Raw genomic sequence first — 13667 nt, 5'->3', positions numbered from 1 at the left:
TTCTCTCATTCTTACTGTCTTGTTCTTCATATACTTATAGAATGCCTTGGGGGTTTTTCTTAATCCTGGTCACCAAAGCCTTCTGGCTCTCCTAATTTCATTCTTAAGCTCCTTCCTGCTAGCCTTATCATCTTCTAGAACTCTATCATTATCTAGTTTTTTGCAACTTTTGTAAGCTTTTCTTTAGATTTACAAAATCCCTTTTACACCACAGTTCCTGTACCTTACCATATTTTCCTTGTCTTATTGTAACATACCAGTGCTTCTGGAAGATGTTGTCATATAGAACAATAGCTCTACGCAGGAGAAGGCAAGCAAGCAGCAAAAAGTGAAAATTCCTTCTAAACATCCTGGTAAAGGGTGTCGGCCTCAAACATCGATTGTACTCTTTTCCATAGATGCTGCCTGGTTTGCTGAGTTCCTCCAGCGTTTTGTGTGTATTGCTTGGATTTCTAGCATCTGTCGATTTTCTCGTTTATGATTTAAGTATAGAGCTGTCAAAGATATTGATTAACACTTTAGTGAACTGTTTCTGTGCTTTAATTATTCATGTTTATTTAGAATAAATGATTAACTGTAGCTTGATTAGTAATGATAATCAGTGCTTTGATCTAGCTTTAAATTCAACTTGGACTTCTTGAAAAGAGCATGTTTACCTATTGACTGTTGCTGGCTTTGGCAATTTCAACTTTGTTTTTGTGAATTCTCAGCATATGGTGCTGAAAAATGTTGAAGTGGGAAACTGTGCAGTTCTAGAACTGTCGCTTATTATTGCAAAGATAATAAGCAATATACTATTTACTACCCATTTACTTAATAGCTGAACTTATAGAATACTAAAGCACACTGCTTGTCCTTTGGTCCACAGTATTGTGCCAATCTTATTATCTACTCTTAAGATCAATCTAACCCTTCCCCCTCACATAGCCCTCAATTTTACTATTATCCGTATGTTTATCTTTAGAGATTATGTATCCATAATATATTTGCCTTAAGTACGACCCATACAGAACATTCCACACACTACACTTTGTGGAAAAAAATTCCTAGGTTTAATGAATGCTCTCACCTGGCATTTATGACAGCTTTCTTGATCTTCAATGTGATATTTTGTTTGCATGTTATTAATGATGAGATTACATTTTAACAGGTAATGGCACTTTGAAGATCGATTTTGTTGGAGAACTCAATGATAAAATGAAGGGATTTTACAGAAGCAAGTATACCACACCGTCAGGAGAAACCCACTATGCTGCTGTCTCTCAGTTTGAGGTTTGAAAATATAACTCTAGTGTATCATGAGCACCTTAATGATAGATTTTATGTGAAGATTAAGGGAAGATTTTGAAAATAGTAAATTGTTTGGATTTTTGGTGGGGAAGGAGAAATGGTGCAGAGAGTTACTACATTTTGTCTCACACCTGAAATTACTGACTATCTTGGGTTTAAGAAGAAGAATGCCCTTAGCTCCTGGTGGAGTAATTGGGGCGCCGTCATGACAAGATTTTTGCACCGATCTTTTTTGGTGATTGTCCATCACGTGGAGTTTCTTTAGCATTCTTCGTTTTTTTTTACGAGGACACTCAACCCAGCAAAGATGGAAAGTGAGCAAGGGAGGTGGCTGGATTCGAACTCGGGACCATTTGCCCCGGAGTCCAGCGCTGATGCCACTATTCCACCAGGCTGGCCGACCATCTTGGGTTGTTGACCTAAAAATATTTCTTTCAGTTATATTGTCGTCATAGTCTGGATCTTGTGCAGCTGTAATTGTTTGGCATGTATTTCTTTAAAGTTGCTTTAATTTGGGATTCTTTTATCTCAAATATATTTCTCAATAAAGCGATATTCTTCCTTTCCCCAACCAGCATAATTATATTATTCCTTTACAAAGTAATTATAGGACCACAAGATATGGAATCAGAATTAACCCATTTTTCCCATCAAGTCTGCTCTACCATTTCATCATTGCTGATGAGGCTGTACTCTTTTGTCTTCTTCCCGTATCCCTTTGTGCCCTGACTAATCTAGAATTTTATCAATATCTGTCTTAAGTATACACAGTGACTTAGCATCCACAGCTGCCTGTGGCAATGAATTCCACTGATTCACTACATTAAGGCTAAAGAAATAATTCCTGATCGTTGTTCTAAGTGGATGTGCCTCTTTTCTGAAGCTGTGCCTTCTGGTCCTAGACTCCCCACCATAGAATTATACCATATAATTAAAAACCATGAAATACAGTGGTCTTAAGATGTGTAATACACACTGGGACATTAATAACAAAAGATATGAGGTATTAAAAAATTTAGAAGATTTCTTCAGATTTCTGATCCAATAGCATCTTGATGTCTAGGCTTGTTTTTGGGAATCAAGCCTGTCCAAGAGGGAGAATTGTCTGTGGGGTGTTGGGGGAAGGAATATCTGGAACTGCAGTCACAGTATCACAAAATTAAATAGCAAACACAAGGAAATCTGCAGATGCTTAGGAAATTCAAACAACACATACAAAATGCTGGTGGAACACAGCTGGCCAGGCAGCATCTATAAGAAGCACTGTCGCCGTTTCGGGCCCGAAACGTCGACAGTGCTTCTCCTTATAGATGCTCCTTGGCCTGCTGTGTTCCACCAGCATTTTGTGTGTTATCACAAAATTAAATTACTTATGGAAAAAGATACAGGCCAGTTTAAGGTTTATTAAAAAAATGGAGGAAGGCCAAATTCAGTGAGATGAGACCAAGTGCAGTCCATGTTAAGTAAAACCCAGCACTCAGCCGACAGCTGTATCACTGAACCATGGATGACCCTTAAAGTAGAAATGTCAGTATAATCTAGTTATATTTCTGTGAGGCAGGTCTAGAAAATATAGAGATCCATGAATGACGAAGTGAATAGGAAAAAAATGGAAAAAATGTATCATAGAGGAGAAAAAATGTGATAGTTCAATCTAGCCTTCTCTGCATTGGTGTGACCTCTGTAAATTGGAGGACAACTTTATTCTGTCTTTTGAAACGGCTTCCCATTTCAGTTTGGCTTTCCATCCCCATTTTGACATATCTGTTCATAGCTCTCTACTACCATGAATACATTCAGGCTGGAAAAGCAACACTTTTATGATCTGTCAAGGTAGCCTCAAACCCAATAACATGAATATCAATATCTCTTGCTTCTGGTAATTTTTATCCTTCCTTCTTCACTTTCTCTATTTCCATTCTGGCTCCCCCTCACTTGTTTTCTTCTTTTCATCTGCCCATCTTCTCATCCTGATTTCCACAACCCCGCCTTTCCTTTATTCCACAGTACACTGTCCACTCCTATTAGCTTTCTTCGCCTTCAGTCCTTTACTTCTTTCATCTGTCATCTCCCATCTTCTTACTATGTCCCTACTCTATCCACTGCCCTTCCCACTCAACTTCCAGCTTTTATCTTTTCTCCTTCCGCTGCCTGTTTATTCTGTCTTCTACACTCCTTCCTTTCTCTTGCTGATGAAGTTTCTCTGCCCAAATGTTGACTTTTTTCCTCTTATTTGATGCACCCTGACTTGCTAAGTTCCTGCAACATTTTGTAGGTGTTAATTCATACCAATTATTTCAAATCCTTAATAGTAGCTTTTAATTCTAAATGCATTTAGTTCCTCACATTAACACTTTAGTTGTTGTGATGGTATGCAAAATTGTCAAAGTCAATAGTTCTGGTGCAGTAACTTGACTGCATTGCTACCATGATTATTACTGAATTGGGAATACCAGTCTGAGTTACACCTTACCTCAGGTGCTGGTCTGATTCAGAGATAAGTATCTGCTATGAAATTTAAGTCTGGAGCTCTGATTTTGTGACCATTGATATCACCTAACTCAAGAGACTGTATTGGAGCTGTGTTAGTACCTGGCCTCTGAGACAACAGAGGAGTTTAAAAAGCAAAATGATTGAGAGGGGGAATGTAATTTCTTTAATAGTTTGAACGGGTACAACTGAGCAAGTGCGTGAAGGTCGGCCTCTGAGACAGTGGGAGAGTTTTAAAAACAAGCAGATTAACTGAGCGGTAGCAGAGGAGTGGGAGACAGAGTTGGAAGGCTTTGACTCGAGAGGCTTCAGCGAGCAGAGGCTGAGGACGAACCTGCTCCCAGTCAGGTAAGGCTGGGTAAGCTCCTTTAATTAATCTGATTAGCTTAGAAGTAGGTAATGGAGGCAGCAGTTAGGACGGTCGGGTGCTCCGTTTGCAGGATGTGGGAAGTCAGGGCGAGCACAATTGTCCCTGATGACTACACCTGCAAAAGGTACATCCAGCTGCAGCTCTTGACAAACTGAGTTAGGGAACTGGAGCTGGAGCTGGATGAACTGATCGTTTGTGAGGCAGAGGCAGAAATAGACAGGAGTTTCAGGGAGATAGTCACCCCTAAGAGTCAGGAGACAGGTAGCTGGGTGATTGTCAGGAGAGGGAAGGGGAATAGACAGGAAGAGCAGAACACCCCTGTGGCCACTCCCGTCGATACTAAGTATACCATTTTGGATACTGTTGATGGGGATGAGTTGCAGTGGTCACATCTACCATGGACAAGTTGCAGTGATCACATCTCTGGCACCAAGACTCGACCCTCAGCTTAGAAGGGAAAGAAGGAAAAGAAGAGAGCAGAAGTGGTAAGGAATTCAATAGGGGGACAGATAAGAGGTTCTGTGGGAGAGATCAAGAATCTTGGATAGTCTGTTGCCTCCCTGATGCAAGGGTCAGCGATATCGCGGATCGAGTTCTCAGTATTCTCAAGAGGGAGGGTGAGCAGCCATATGTCGTAGTCCACATAGGGATGAATGACCTGGATAAGAAGAAGGAAGAGGTCCTGCAAAGGGAGTTTAAGGAGTTAAGTGCAAAGTTGAAGGACAGGACCTCCAGGGTTGCTACCAGTGCCACATGCTAGTGAGGCTAGAAATAGGAAAATAATGCAGCTACGTCTAAGTACGTCTAAGGAGTTGGTGCAGGAGGGAGCCTTGTTGCAGGGAAGGTAGGACCTGCTTCAGCGGGACGAGTTGCACCTGAACTGGAGGGGGACTAATATCCTTGCGGGAAGGTTTAAACTAGATTTGCAGTGAGAGGGGAACCAGAGTGTTAGAGCAGATACTGAGGTGGAGGAGGATAAAAGTCATGCGAGAGCTACAAGTATAGTGCATGGAGTAAAGCCGGATCACATATAAAGAGGCTTTGAGGAAAGAGAGACAGAATAAAGGGTGTTAAGGTAGAAGGTCTAAAGTGCGTGTACTTCAATGTAAGAAGCATCAGGAACAAAGGTGATGAACTGAAAGCTTGGATACATACATGGGATTATGATGTAGTGGCCATTACAGAGACTTGGCTGGCACCAGGGCCGGAATGGGTTCTCAATATTCCTGGATTTCAGTGTTTTGAAAGGGATAGAGAGAGGGTGGATGAGGAGGTTGTGTGACGTTACTGGTCAGGGATAATATTACAGCTACAGAAAGGGTAGGTAATGTAGCAGGATCCTCTTTTGAGTCAGTATGGGTGGAAGTCAGGAATAAAATGGTAACAGTTACTCTATTGGGAGTATTCTGTAGGCCCCTTGATAGCAGCAGAGATACCGAGGAACAGATTGGGAGGCAGGTTTTGGAATGGTACAAAAATAACAGGGTTGTTATCATGGGTGACTTTAACTTGATTGGCACCTGATTAGTTCCAATGGTTTAGGCGGGGCAGAATTTGTTAAGTGTGTCCAGGATGGATTCCTGTCACATTTATGTTGACAGGCTGACTAGGGGGAATGCCATAATAGATTCAATATTAGGTAACGAACCAGATCAGGTCACAGATCTCTCAATGGGTGAGCATCTGGGGGACAGTGACCACCACTCCCTGGCCTTTTAACGTTATCATGGAAAAGGATAGAATCAGAGATGTCAGGAAAATTTTTAATTGGGGAAGGGCAAATTATGAGGCTAAAGGGCTAGAACTTGCAGGTGTGAATTGGGATGATGTTTTTGCAGGGGAATGTACTATGGACATGTGGTCGATGTTTAAGGATCTCTTGTAGGATGTTAGGGATAAATTTGACCCGGTGAGGAAGTTAAAGCATGGTAGGGTGAAGGAACTATGGGTGACATGGAAAATCTAATCAGGTGGAAGAAGGCAGCATACGTGAGGTTTAGGAAGCAAGGATTAGATGGGGCTATTGAGGAATATAGGGTATCAAGAAAGCTTAAGAAGGGGCTGAGGAGAGCAAGGGGGTATGAGAAGGCCTTGGCGAGAAGGGTAAAGGAAAAAACCCAAGGCATTCTCCATTTATGTGAAGAACAAAAGGATGACAGGAGTGAAGGTAGGACCGATTAGAGATAAAGGTGGGAAGATTGCCTGGAGGCTGTGGAAGTGAGTGAGATTCTCAATGAATACTTCCCTTCGGTATTCACCAGTGAGAGGGAACTTGATGATGGTGAGGACAATATGAGTGAGGTTGACGTTCTGGAGCCTGTTGATATTAAGGGAGAGGAGGTGTTGGAGTTGTTAAAATACATTAAGACAGATGAGTCCCCGGGGCCTGATGGAGTATTCCCCAGGCTGCTCCACGAGGTGAGGGAAGAGAATGCTGAGCCTGTGGCTAGGATCTTTACGTCCTTGTCCTCAGGAATGGTACCGGTGGATTGGAGGGAGGGGAATGCTGACCCCTTGTTCAAAAAAGGTAGTAGGGATAGTCCGGATAATTATAGACCAGTGATGTGGTGGGGAAGCTGATGGAAAGGATACTTAGAGATAGAATCTGTGGGCATTTAGAGAATCATGGTCTGATCAGGGACAGTCAGCATGGCTTTGTGAAGGACAGATCATGTCTAATAAGCCTGATAGAGTTCTTTGGGGAAGTGCTCAGGCATATAGATGAGAGTAATGCAGTGGATGTGATCTACATGGATCTTAGTAGGGCATTTGACAAGGTACCACACGATAGGCTTATTCAGAAAGTCAGAAGGCATGGGATCCAGGGAAGTTTGGCCAGGTGGATTCAGAATTGGCTTTCCTGCAGAAGGCAGAGGGTTGTGGTGGAGGGAGTACATTCAGATTGGAGGGTTGTGACTAGTGGTGTTATTAATGACTTAGATGTGGGATAGAAGGGTAGGTTGGCAAATTAGCAGATGGCACAAAGGTTGGTGGTGATGTGGATAGTGTAGAGGATTGTCGAAGATTGCAAAGAGAGTGATAGGAAGCAGGAGTGGGCTGAGAAGTGGCAGATGGATTTCAACTTGGAGAACTGTAAGGTGGTAGACTTAGGAAGGACAAACTCCAAGGCAGAGTAGAAAGTAAATGGCAGGATACTTTGTAGTGTGGAGGAGCAAAGGGATCTGGGAGTTTATGTTCACAGATCCCTGAAAGTTGCCTCACAGGTAGATAGGGTAGTTAAGAAAGCTTATGGGGTGTTAGCTTTCATAAGTCGAGGGATAGAGTTTAAGAGACGTGAGGTAGTGATGCAGTTCTATAAAACTCTGGTTAGGCCACACTTGGTGTACTGTGTTCAGTTCTGGTCGCCTCACTATAGGAAGAATGTGGGAGCATTGGAGAGGGTACAGAGGAGATTTACCAGGATGCTGCTTGGTTTAGAGAGTATGCATCATGATCAGAGATTAAGGGAGCTAGGGCTTTACTCTCTGGAGAGAAGGAGGATGGGGCGAGACATGACAGGTGTACAAGATATCAAGAGGAATAGATAGAGTGGACAGCCAGCACCTCTTCCCCAGGGCACCACTGCTCAGTACAAGAGGACATGGCTTTAAGGTAAGGGGAGGGAAGTTCAAGGGGGATATTAGAGGAAGGTTTTTAACTCAGAGAGTAGTTGGTGTGTGGAATGCACTGCCTGAGTCAGTGGTGGAGGCAGATACCATATTTAAGGGTTGGCACAGCATTGTGGGCTGAAGGGCCTGTACTGTTGTGTACTATTCCATGTATGAAAACGTACATTGTACTAGTCCTTTTCATGAATACCATAAAGGACTAGATGGGATAGAGTTTGTTTAATGTTTTCAGGAAAGTTACCTTCATCAGGACGTAGAAGTCTCAGTATTACTGAGTCATGTATTACTGGGTCATGCAATAGGGCAGGGCATGTTACAGAAGTTACTGTAGGGCAACACTTTGCATTTAGTGACCACAAAGTCATAAGTTTCAAAGTTAATATGCAAAAGGATAGGTCTGCTCAACAAGTTAGAATTATATATTGGAGAAAGGCCAATTTTGGTGGCAGGAAGAACAGCAGAGCATCAATGCCTGGAGTTTCTGCGAAGAATGAGGCAAGTGCAAGACAGTTATATTCCAAATAAAGAAGAAATTCTTGAATGGAAGAATGGCACTACTGTAGTTGACAATTGAAGTCAGAGCCAAAATAAAAGCAAAAGAGAGGGTATACAAGGAAGCCAAAGCTAGTGGAAGATAGAGGACTAGGAATTTTTCAGAAACTTTCAGAAGGAAACTAAGAAAGTCATTAGCAAGGGAAAGTGAATTATAAAAGGAAGCTGACGCCTAATAAAAAAGTAGATACTAGAAGTTTTTTTTAAGTATATAACGAAATCTCGTTTGGATGGATGTTGCACAAAGTGTCCCTGGTTATAATCAGTACCAAGAAATAACAAACAGTACACAATATGTGAATAAATGATTGAGCTTGTTAATTCTTAATTTGAATATTTGGTTAGTAAAGAAACCGAAAAAAAGAGAAGGGCTCATTCTCATAAAACAGTCTATTGCGTGATATTGGAGCTCACTAATAAGGCTGTCTGCTCCTTAGCTGACCTTCGACCCTCACTCCAAGTCCACTCAGTGTACCAGCTCTCTCCATTTGCTTCTTCTCTCATCATCTCTCCCTGGCAAAAGACTGTGAAAGTCTCTCTTCCAGACTCACAAGAAAGAAAATGTTTCTCTCATTGGATAGTCCACACATTCCAAAGCACTGTTAGCTCTAGTCAGAACCCATACAATGCTGCCTCAGAGAAACCGTTATGTTAGTAGTGAAACCTTATAGCGTGTTACATTCTCTACCCATCCCGAACAAATTCAGTCATGTCCACATAACGTTAAAATAATTTGCTAACCCTTCCTGCAGAACACAAAGCCCAATCCAGGTGTAAAAGGCAGTGACATAGCTCCCCAAAATGGTAGGGTTCATACTCTGTTCCCCTGGTGCTACATAGGGCATCCTTTCCAGTGGTCCCTTAAGACCTCTGCACCCATCATCTAGCTCTTCAGGTTCAAGCACTACTAGAGATACTTCCAGTTTACCTGGCGAGGCCTCACCTGATCTGTCACTTATACCCATCTGTAACTTAGAGCACTCTGTTCCATAGCCAAGCCCCACTTCACCTGACTCAGCAGGAGAAGGAAGGGAGTCTCCTCAGTCAATGGGGAGTTAGTGAAAGGCAGCATATACCACACATCCAGGTCCTCATGCTCTGAATCAGTATTACTGTAAGGGGTGGGGGCTGGCCTAACCTCGACTGCAATGGGCCCTGCAGTCGCCCTGCTTTTCAGCAGTCGTCTTACTAGGTGTAGGCTCCAAGTCGGGTTCTGGGTCAACCTGCACCTCTTGTCCCGGGGCAGCAGGTGGTTCCAGTGGAGAATTTTGACAGGCCCATTCCTATCCTCTGGTTTCACCCAGAAAACTGGTAGGTTTGGCATCTGCACCACATAGGGTGCCCAGCGGTCAGCCAACTTATGCTTTCCAGTTAGCCCCATATTCCGTATGAGGACCCGGTCTCCTGGCAGGAGTTGGTAGAACCTCACCTTTTAATCATACCTGCTCCTATTTCCTCGATTCTACTTGGCAGCTGCAACTCCAGCTAACCCACAAACCCTCTTCAGCTCCCTTCTCATGTCAGACAGATACTTCAGATAAGTCTTCAGTGGTAAGTCATCTTCATCAGTCCCAAAACAAACGTCAAAGGGGAACCTTGCCTCACCCCTGAACGTCAGGTAATATGGCAAGCTACTACTGGGTAGTAGCTTAATTTTAGATGCCATAATATATGAAATACTTCTCACATAACACTTTTGCCACCATAGATGTCCCCTGGTCCTTGGTAGGAAAAGCCTAAGCATACCTGGTGTAGTGGTCCACGATGACTAAGACATTTGCGGTGTTACTGGCATCGGGTTTTATTTGCAGGAAATCGACATACCCCAGGTCCAGAGGCCCCGCACTCTGCAAGTGGGACAAGGGAGCTGTCCTCGTAATTAGTGTCTTCTGCCGTATGCAGCGAATGCACGACTTGTAGTCTTCCAATTTCATCCAGGGCCAGTAACACTGGACTCTGAGCAATCCAAAGATATTTTCCACCCTCAAGTGTTGAGAATCATAATGAAGTGACTTCAATGCAATCTTCCTATACTTGTCAGACAGAACCAGATGGCAACTCCGAGGTCAGTCTGGATGATGTGACCCAGTATAAAATCTGGTTCTTCAACAACCAAGGCCATTCTTATAATAATAGAGGCACCAATACATACATGTTTTGTCTTCTCCATCTGAGCCATGTCTCCCTTTTGGAGAGCCACCCAAATGGTACCAATGCCCAGTTCATCTTGCTGACCAGCTGCCACTTCCCCAGAACTCAATTCTGGTAGCTGATTTGTTTTCAGAGCAGTCAGGTTACAGTAAAGGTTTCATCAGAAGTTCCAATTGACCCACATTCTGCCCCTCTCTCTCTGCCTTCTTGGTGATGGCAAACTGAGACATAGCCTTCATCCAGAGACAGGAATGCTCTCCCACTCCTCGTCCCTGTCCAGTCCCTCATGCAACAGTTGGGACAAAGCATTTGCATCAATGTTCCTGCTTCCTGGCCGGTATTTCAGGCTGAAATCATAGGCAGACAGCGGCACCAACCACCACCAGCCTGTGGCTTCCAGTTGCGCTGAGGTCAGGATGTTTCTTGGGGCCTTGTTATCCATTCCCACCTCAAACTTGGCCCCGTAGAGGTAGTCACTCAGCTTATCCACCACCGCCCATTTCAATGCCAGAAATTCCAGTATGTGTGTGTTTTTCTCAGAGGGTGACAGACTCTGACTGACAAACGCAACAGGACTCAACCTGGTGCCTTGATCTCAATACAGGACGCCCCCAAACCCTCTTGGCTGGCATTTGTGTGCAGTACAAATGGCATTTGGGAGTTCGCAAAAGCTAGCACTGGCGCCTGGGTCAGCAGCTCCTTCAGCGTCTGAAAGGCCTCCTCACATCTTGCATCGCATCTAGGTCCAAAAGGCTCCGATGGTGTAAGGTGCTCTCCACCCTCCTGCCCTTCTCTTCCCCTCCCTTTCTTCTTCAAGGGAGGGTAACTGCATAGAAACTGATTCAACGGGTGACTCACTTTCGCTTGGGCTTTCATGAGGCTCTGATTGTAACCACAGAACCCGAGGAATGAGCGCAGAGTACTTACAGTCTGGGGACTTCGCTAAGTTGTACCTGCCTCTATCTTAGCTGAATCTGTAGCTACTCCATACTGTGAGACTATGTGCCCAACATAGCTAACAGACGTTTGGCAGAACTGGCACTAAGTTTTAACCCTTCAGCTTTCAGGCAGTGCAGCACCTTTAGTAGCCTCGTTTCATGTTCTTCCAAGATGGATCCAAACACTATGAGGTCATCCAGATACACCAATACCTTAAGCAAGTTCATATCTCCCATAGTCTTCTCCATGACCCTCTGGAAGTTTGCCAGGGCTCCCAGTTGCCCTGGGATATCCTTTTCAACTGGAAGAATCCCAGGGGACATATAAATGCTGTCTTCTCTCTGTCAGCCTCATTCATGGAGATGTGGTAATATCCACTTCTCAAGTCTAGCTCACTTCGCACCACTTAGACAGGCCGGCCCGTCTTCAGCCTTTGGGACCATATACTGGTCGGGGTAGTGCACTTGTTCAGAGTCTATAGTCCACACACATCCGTACTTCCCACTTTTCTTTTGGGCCACTACTATTGGGGACACATAGGGGTTTTGGGGCTCAATCTGCGTGTCCCCAACCTCTGAAGGGGCCGGTGTCTGCGACCCTTCTCTGAACGGGATATCTCCAGTCACCTGGATAGTGTGCGGCGTGCTCTTGGAACAACCCACATCAAATTCATCAGTGAAAAAGACACCTTCCAGCTTCAGCATCTTCTCTACCAACCTCCTCTTCCAAACTGTAGCAACCGGGGAGTTCCTGAGGTTGAATGACTCCGCGGTCAACTTTACCCCTTTTTCCCAATAGTTTCTCCCTGGCTTGTCTCATAGGGACACTAGATGTTACTGTGACTGGGAACAAATGCAGCAGGGACACCCACACAAGGTGACTTCGTAGTGTTCCTGACAATTGGTGCCATCCCTTTTGACTGTACCACCAAGGGCTTCTGTAATTTGGGCCTCACCATTACTCCAGCAGGAAATCCCGACTCCCACTCGTGGTCTTTCAGAGCATCTACTAAGAAGGTTTTGCCCTTAGGCACTCTGGGAAATTTGGAGGACCCCATTACCCTGGCTACTCCCTTGGATCGTACTACCCTTGGCTTTGGCTGGGTGAATATCCGGTCCAATATAGCCACACACTTCCTCAAAAGCAGCTCAATACACCGAGTGCATTGACAATGTTCCCAGAAAGCTCTCGCCAGCTTTCTCTTTGCAGGCCCCCATGAGCTTCTTCACAAGAGGGGCATTGGTCCCCACCATGATTGATATGCCGCCTTTCTCATCAGGAGCCAGACAAACCAGCTCGTATGTATCAGGACCTCAGACACTCCCACATCGGTCTCCAAGAACTCCAACTTCACTGACAAATAACTGTTGTAAATCGCTAGCACTAAGCCCAAAATTGCCAATGCTCTGAATGGTGTCGATGATAAATGCTTCAGATACCGGTTGTAAAACGAACAGTACAGTAAGGTGACCTGCAACCTGATGCCGAGTTTGGCTTTGGCATAATACCCTCTATCTGTAGCGACACATTGGAGCATGGATCTGCTAAACCTTCAGGAATTGGGCCTTCCACTTTTGGAGATTCCTTTGTACATTGCTGGGAACGTGTTCGCCCAGAGCTACCAGCCCATTCCCTCACTGGGTGTCCTCTAAGGTTCCCGACGTCTCTCTGCTTAGGTACCCGGGGGCTCACTCTCCTGATAATGTGACACCTGCTGCCAGCATTGTTTATCCCTTTGGGGATGCGTCCTACCATCATATTCAAATGGGGAGGGGTGTCACACCCGCTGATAATAGCTGATACATCTCTTTTCTCAACTCTACTGCCACATTCTCTTCTACTGCTCCCTGGGGTAGGCTATCTGTGGTCACCACCGCAGGGGACTACTACCAAGGACTGCTGATAGAGCCCTCCCACGCCTCCAATGCATTCTCTTCCCCTGCCTCTCTGATCAGCTCAACAAAAGATGGAGGGGAACGCATCTTACTAAACTGTTGGAAACCCCAAACAATCAAGTTGTGGGACTGGGCGCCCCTAGCTATTTGAGCCACTCTTAACTGGTCCACCTCAGCCACCTGGATGACCCCTCTGAGCTGCAAGCAATTTAGCTGCCTCTCTAGCTGAAAAATAAAAGCAGAAAGCTTCTTCCTGTTCTTCTGATACATGTTCTGAGACCCTGCCATGGGCTCCATTGGGCTTCCAGTCAGGCCAAAAGCATTGTCTAGTGCTTGCATGAAATTGGCACT

General features: G+C 44.5%; 1 protein-coding gene across 6 annotated transcripts in view; it reads left to right on the top strand.

The window, feature by feature from the left end:
- Window positions 1-13667, top strand: part of LOC132385332 (puromycin-sensitive aminopeptidase-like) — a 330919-nt gene that overhangs the window by 92109 nt on the left and 225143 nt on the right. For all 6 annotated transcript variants that reach the window (XR_009509156.1, XM_059957354.1, XM_059957353.1 and 3 more), the window contains one exon: window positions 1151-1272. Coding sequence is in view for 5 of the 6 variants with exons in the window: in XM_059957354.1 (XP_059813337.1) it covers window positions 1151-1272 (122 nt within the window). In the remaining variant the exon portion in view is untranslated. The remainder of the gene's footprint in view (window positions 1-1150; window positions 1273-13667) is intronic.

This window comes from Hypanus sabinus, chromosome Y (genome assembly GCF_030144855.1).
Source record: "Hypanus sabinus isolate sHypSab1 chromosome Y, sHypSab1.hap1, whole genome shotgun sequence".
NCBI classification, from domain to species: domain Eukaryota; kingdom Metazoa; phylum Chordata; class Chondrichthyes; order Myliobatiformes; family Dasyatidae; genus Hypanus; species Hypanus sabinus.
The sequence above is the reverse complement of the archived record's forward strand: the minus strand, read 5'-3'. Positions and strand labels throughout refer to the sequence as shown.